Genomic DNA, 6,123 nt, shown 5'->3' with positions numbered 1-6,123 from the left:
AAAAATGGAACTCTAGCTTATAAAATTAATCTAGAGAAAGATTGTTATAGGGTTGTGTAAGATTTCCTCAAAGAAATGCCCAAATTTTAACTTTCCAAATAGAACAATCAATTTAATCATATTTGACTACGACAAAAAAATATATAAAAAAATTGTTTGTCATTTTAAATGATGTTAATTTTTAATCAAATTATATCATTTTAGTATATTTTTATATTCTCTCCCATTCACTTTTTTGTTGGTGCTAATTTCATAAAAAAAATACATTAAAATGACAAAATTTTATTTAAAATAATACAAAATTCTGTCATTTAAAATGATAAATAATTTTCTCAATGAATATAATATATACGTAAAATTTAATTAAATTAATTAAGACGAGCAGGCCCTAACTAAAACCTCAAAAAAAAAAAAAAAAAAATTGAGCACGTGTGGATGCATAGAAGAAACAAAACAAGTAGCAGCAAAGAACCCTAACCCTTAGGTCGATCGAAATTGGGAACTTGATTGGGCAGTGAAGAATGTCTGGGGTGAAGAGAGCAATGAGGCAATTTACGTTCGGAGCCGGCAAGACCGCCGGCCGGAACTCCTCGGGGCGCATAACGTCTTTCCACAGAGGCGGTGGCGCGAAGCGGTTGCAGCGAACCGTCGATCTCAAACGGAACACCGCTTCTTCAATGGGCGTCGTCGAAAGGATCGAGTACGACCCTAACCGTTCCTCTCGCATCGCACTCGTTCGCTGGGTCCACGGCATCAAGCCACCCCATGGCCGCACCTCCTCAGCCGCCGGTCCTTCTCCGCCGCCGCGCAGGGTTCTCGAACTCGATTCTGCGGCCGCCGCCGCAGCCAACATCCGGGGCGTGCTCGCATTCAATTCGATGCTCCCGCCCGTAGGAACAACCGCCAGAGATGTTTTCTTCTCTGCGTTTTCATCGAAGAGAAAGGGAGAAGGATCTGAATCACTTTCTTCACTGGGGTTGCCGAGGATCGCCGTGGCGGCGGCGAAGCCTCCGTTCTTCGCGCCGCGAGTGAGAGGGGAAGAAGCGTTGCAAATTCGGAATTGGAAAAGGAATAGTGATGTCTGGGCGCATAGGAACAAACGTAAAGCGGCGATTTCTTGGCACAGCATCGCACGTTGAGTTGAAAGCCAAGGATGGGTTCATGCCTTTCACTCTTGTAGTTTACTTTCTTCTCTCTTTTTTTTTTTATTTGGCAGCTTAATTGTTGGCTGATTTTTACTTGGGGTTGTGTTTCTCTGAATGTTGAGGCAAAAGGCATGAATTGGTGATGGAAATTTAGGTTATTTGCTCTGACCTTGATTGGTGTTGCATGTGAAAGTGAGAGGGATATGAATTGAATGATCTTTGGTTTATTAAACACTTAAATGCATGATGGGAAAGTAATGGATGAGGTCAGAACTGGAAAGAATCACTGTCCTTGGAGCTGAAACTAAGACTGGTAGCTGTTATTTCATTCTTGTTCATACATAACATTTTAAAATTTAAAGATAAGAATAGATGACTGTGTTGCTATGGGTGTTCCCCCCTCTTTTATCTTCCATCCTTCCTCTGTTTCAAATGAATGAAGAATGCTATTGAGGAAAGTACTTACTTCTCATTTTGATTAGTGGGAGCATTGTTTGTGGCTTTTCTCCTTGTTTGGGAGTTAATTTTTAAGTAGAGAGGAAATGATAGTTGTTTCCCCTTATTTAATATAAAATAACCCTTTCCCCTCCCTGCCTTCCTTTCCTTCCTTCCACGTTTATTTTATTTATTTATTTATTTTGTTTTATTTTTTTTGGGGTGGGAGGGTGGTGGCGGTGGAGAGAGTTGTTGATTTTGGGGCATTGAGTGGTTTTCCGAACTATTTATGGTGCACTTGTTGAGGATTGGCACCTCATGCCCTGTTTTCTCTCTGGTATATTATGAGTGCATTTTGTTCTGCAAATTTGCAATTTTTTTTACTCAATCTACCCAGCCTCTGGTATATTATATTGTTTATATAATATATTTTTAATATATTCTAACAAACGGAGAGTTTAATGCTGCTAGTTCCTACTAACATCATGGTGCCACTACACTAATCAAAAGTTACATCAAATTTGCAAGGCGTAGTTCTTTGAGAAATTTGTTTCAGGTAGTTGGATATATATAGAAAAAAAGTGCCTCTGTTGTTTAACTTACCAAAACTCATCCTCAAGTTGTTATTGTGTGCTGAAAATGTTTTTATAATTATAGGGTTTTATAATTCTCATGTTGAAGGAGAATTGAAATCTCATGTTGTAGAGATAAAAAGCATGTGAGACCCATGTGTTAGGAAAAATTATATGTAGGACCCATGTCAGCACGAAAACCGAAGGGTGTGTAGGAAAATTATAATTCTCGTGTTAAATGAGAATTATAAAACCCATAATTATATGATAGCTATGTTTTATTGGTGAGAGTATTATCTTCTCTGAAATTATTTTGCTGGAGAAAGTTAAAATGTGCCGAACACGTTTAGATAGTTACATGATAGCTATGTTTATTAGTGACAGTATAATCTTCTTTTTACTTGTTTTGCTGGACAAAGTCAAAATCCTCGCTACCTCAAGCAAGAGCTCAAGCACATTTACGATCTTTAATTTCTTTATAAGTTTTGCCTTAACAGAACCTAGGTGACAATGCCAAGTGTTTATGGTGGGAGTGACTGTGGGTGATATTGTGGTATAAGTGGAGCTAGAAGCGAAAGTGTTAGCAGTTGCCTTCCAATGTTCTTCAGGAGTTTTAAATTCAGACACACTGTTTTTGCTAAAAGGTATATTACACAGCTTGAGTACAGTTCTGACCGCTTCTCAATGAGGGTAACCTAGGTGACAATGCCAAAGTGGCATGAGCCACATTTACAGACAATGCATTGAAAAGAGTATCTTGACGATGCTTCTCTATCGGAGCCTCCTAAGCAAGCAATAGAGCTTCAATTTACTAATATTGAAGGATCAAGATGACTGTTTATTGACGGAATGCTGATAGAGAAGCAATAGAGCTAGCAGCATATACTGCTACCCCAACTGGTTTCAACCTACTGTTTCCAGAGAAGAAAATTCTTCTCATCAAGTCACCCAGTGATTGAAGGAGTGAATGTAATTCGAACGGAGGAACATGTTTGAATGGTCAGAAGCCAAGGCAGTTTAACTGCTTGGACAATTATAGATTACCGAGCTATAGTAATGCTCAGAGATGAGGATTACTCTAACACACTGCTTGAAGCAGTTTTAGTGTGAATTCTTTTGGCATCGGTACGTAGTTAATTTGTTGATTACCCAGCATTATTTATCTCTCAACAATGTCAGATTCCTTTTCTTTATGGCAATATAATTACGATGCTTTTTCGGAGTTATACAACTAAGATACGTAGTAAAGGTTTGGCATACATAAGAGAAGAAATAAACTAATATTGTCAGCTGATGCCAGCTGTTTCTATTTTAGGTTCTTCAAGTAGATTAGAATTGGAGTTGGTTTACAAAACCTGGCACTTGATTATGGTAATAAAGAATATTAATTTCTCAAAGCTGCTTCAGTGCACTTTAGAGAGGGGATCACAAATCTTCTGAAGCCTAATAGTACATCTTAATATATGCTTTCTTCTTGTTTTTTGACCATCTAGCTGAGTTGGATACAAGTAGAATCTTGTAGATGTTTGTTTATTTTTTGAGAGGGGATCAATTGGTTAGTAAGAAATATCCTGACAAGCAGACGCCTGTGCAGCTTAGCAGACAGAGTTATAGCTCAGAAACTACAACATTATCCACCGGAAGAGAATTAACTAAAACTCATGTTAAGAAAAAAAAAAAAAAGAAGAAAAAATTACAAAAGGAACTAATCAAGTGCACAAAATCCTATGCCTAACTAATATTTTGGTGACTTCTATAAAGTGAGTCTGATTTGTTGGAAAATAAAGGATAATAATATAATAAAAAATACATGAGTTGTGATTTTTCAGCGGTTACATTGTAACAGCATGCAATGTACTTTAAGATAAGGCTGTTTTATGGTTTGTTTATATTTTTGGTCACCACTGTATGGTTTACTAGAGTCTATCAATCAACGATTTGTGGGTCTTTATGTTTTGTACATATAAATAAGCTTATCTATTAACCAAATATGAATGATAAGGAGCCCCATCAGTTCTTCCTCCCTTCAATCCCTGCTTGGCCTCACATATCACATTCTGTTTATCTACTTTTGCTTTTGTAGCATTGTGAGGGAAATTTAGAAATGATTTTTCCCATGTAAAGTCAGACACAAGCACATTTTCAACTACCCAACAAATTGGATAAGAGACTGTCAGTTGAAACTTGAGAGGGTTCTTTCCATTGCCTGAAAATTTTTATGTTTATATTTTACCTCCCATACTCCGAAAAGGGACAAAAGTTATTACCTCTTAACCCATACCTACCATACATGATAGATATTTGTGAAGAAGGGGGTGGTCACAAAAGTCCATGAGGCCAATATATTATGAGAATTCTAGTATACAACTAATAAGAAAAAAATAAAATCAATTTAACCATCATCACACATTTACGTTCCTCTCAGGAGGAGATAAGATTTGCTGCTTCTTCCACGTGGCAATGATATAGTGGTGCCTAACGATAAGGCTAGCATTCAAAACTTTTCATTCTCGTGTGGCCAATATGCAATAATGTCATCATTGTCACAAACCCTTCAATTTCAGACCATTTGATTTGAAATATCCAAATTTAAACCATTATATATAACAAGTTTGAGTAGAAGCATAGCAGCTGTACTTGTGAGTAGAGAAGTAAGAAATGGCGTCCTCTATGATATCCTCCCCAGCTGTGACCGCATCTTCAGCACAGGCTAGCATGGTGGCTCCATTCACTGGCCTCAAGTCCATGGCTGGCTTCCCAGTTACCAGAAAGACCAACAATGACATTACCTCCATTGCAAGCAACGGTGGAAGAGTGCAATGCATGCAGGTAAGACAGTTCCATTCCATATATATAACCACTCCCCCTTTAACCTGTGCGGGGTAAGACAATCCTTGTACACAGCCTTACTCTTGTATAATTGTAAAGAGGCTATTTTCTGGATTCAAACCCATGATCTTTCGGTCTGTTTCTTGGATTCGAACCCATGACAGTTCCATATATATATGCAACATGAAAATGATTAAAATGTATGTTACATATTTGTGCACTTAAATTGACATAGTAATTATTGTGAAATGTGCAAGAGTACAAGTTTGTTAACTAACCCCTTTACTCAATATTATGCATAGGTGTGGCCTCCAATCAACAAGAAGAAGTTCGAGACTCTTTCCTACCTGCCTCCTCTCTCCCCTGAGTCATTGGCAAAGGAAGTAGAATACCTTCTTAGGAAGGGATGGATTCCTTGCTTGGAATTCGAGTTGGAGGTCAATTTAGTTGCAACCCTTTTGTTCTTTTTGGTTCTTTTTCTGGTTTTACTTGAATTTTGATGGTTGATCTGTTTGTTTCATTTGGGGTGTGTGTTTGTAGCATGGCTTTGTGTACCGTGAGAATAATAGGTCACCTGGATATTATGATGGACGCTACTGGACCATGTGGAAGTTGCCCATGTTTGGCTGTACTGATTCTGCTCAGGTGTTGAAGGAGCTTGAAGAGTGCAAAAAGACATATCCTACTTCTTTCATTCGTATCATTGGATTTGACAATGTTCGCCAAGTGCAGTGCATCAGTTTCATTGCCTACAAGCCCCCAAGCTTCTAAATTTGAAATTTGCAAAAGGCATTTGTAGCCTTCCCTCTACCCCTTTTGTTGGAATTGGTTTGTTTGAATTTTACTTTTAATGTATTGTAAGAACCTATTTTCCCATTTGTTCTGCCTTTTTTCTTTTTGAGATATATCATCCTGTGTTGGCTTCTCTTTTCGGATTTCCAAATGCAAATGAATGGATGAATGCTAATGAATAAATGGTTTCAAATTACTGAAGAACTCATTATCTGTGGTATTCCCTCTCTTGGGTTGAAATTTAGGCTAAAATTTAGTGACAAAGGAACTCATGGTATGATATTAAGGTGCAGTGTTATATAAAACAGCCTTGCACCTCTCTTTACAAGCTTGTATTTTGGATTTGTTTG

At 37.7% G+C, this 6,123-nt stretch overlaps 2 protein-coding genes across 5 annotated transcripts; both read left to right on the top strand.

The window, feature by feature from the left end:
* Nucleotides 1-440: 440 nt before the first annotated feature.
* On the top strand, nucleotides 441-4,592 carry LOC133294047 (large ribosomal subunit protein uL2m). The gene has a single exon (XM_061492699.1). The coding sequence runs from the start codon at nucleotides 522-524 to the stop codon at nucleotides 1,137-1,139; it is 618 nt and encodes a 205-aa protein (XP_061348683.1). The 5' UTR covers nucleotides 441-521; the 3' UTR covers nucleotides 1,140-4,592.
* Nucleotides 4,593-4,743: 151 nt separating this feature from the next.
* On the top strand, nucleotides 4,744-5,906 carry LOC133294058 (ribulose bisphosphate carboxylase small subunit, chloroplastic 1-like). 4 transcript variants are annotated; one of them, XM_061492729.1, is made up of 3 exons: nucleotides 4,744-4,981; nucleotides 5,284-5,411; nucleotides 5,522-5,906. In XM_061492729.1, the coding sequence occupies exons 1-3, from the start codon at nucleotides 4,811-4,813 to the stop codon at nucleotides 5,631-5,633; spliced, it is 411 nt and encodes a 136-aa protein (XP_061348713.1). In that variant the 5' UTR covers nucleotides 4,744-4,810; the 3' UTR covers nucleotides 5,634-5,906. The 4 variants fall into 4 exon arrangements, with proteins under 4 accessions (XP_061348713.1, XP_061348708.1, XP_061348701.1 ...); XM_061492724.1 differs by having other exon boundaries at nucleotides 4,765-4,981; nucleotides 5,284-5,418; nucleotides 5,543-5,906; XM_061492717.1 differs by having other exon boundaries at nucleotides 4,766-4,981; nucleotides 5,284-5,430.
* Nucleotides 5,907-6,123: the final 217 nt, after the last annotated feature.

Source organism: Gastrolobium bilobum, unplaced genomic scaffold (genome assembly GCF_033153095.1).
Source record: "Gastrolobium bilobum isolate Gb01-03AN ecotype WA unplaced genomic scaffold, APGP_CSIRO_Gbil_v1 utg115563, whole genome shotgun sequence".
Classification (NCBI taxonomy): domain Eukaryota; kingdom Viridiplantae; phylum Streptophyta; class Magnoliopsida; order Fabales; family Fabaceae; genus Gastrolobium; species Gastrolobium bilobum.
This window is presented reverse-complemented; position numbering and strand designations above follow the sequence as displayed.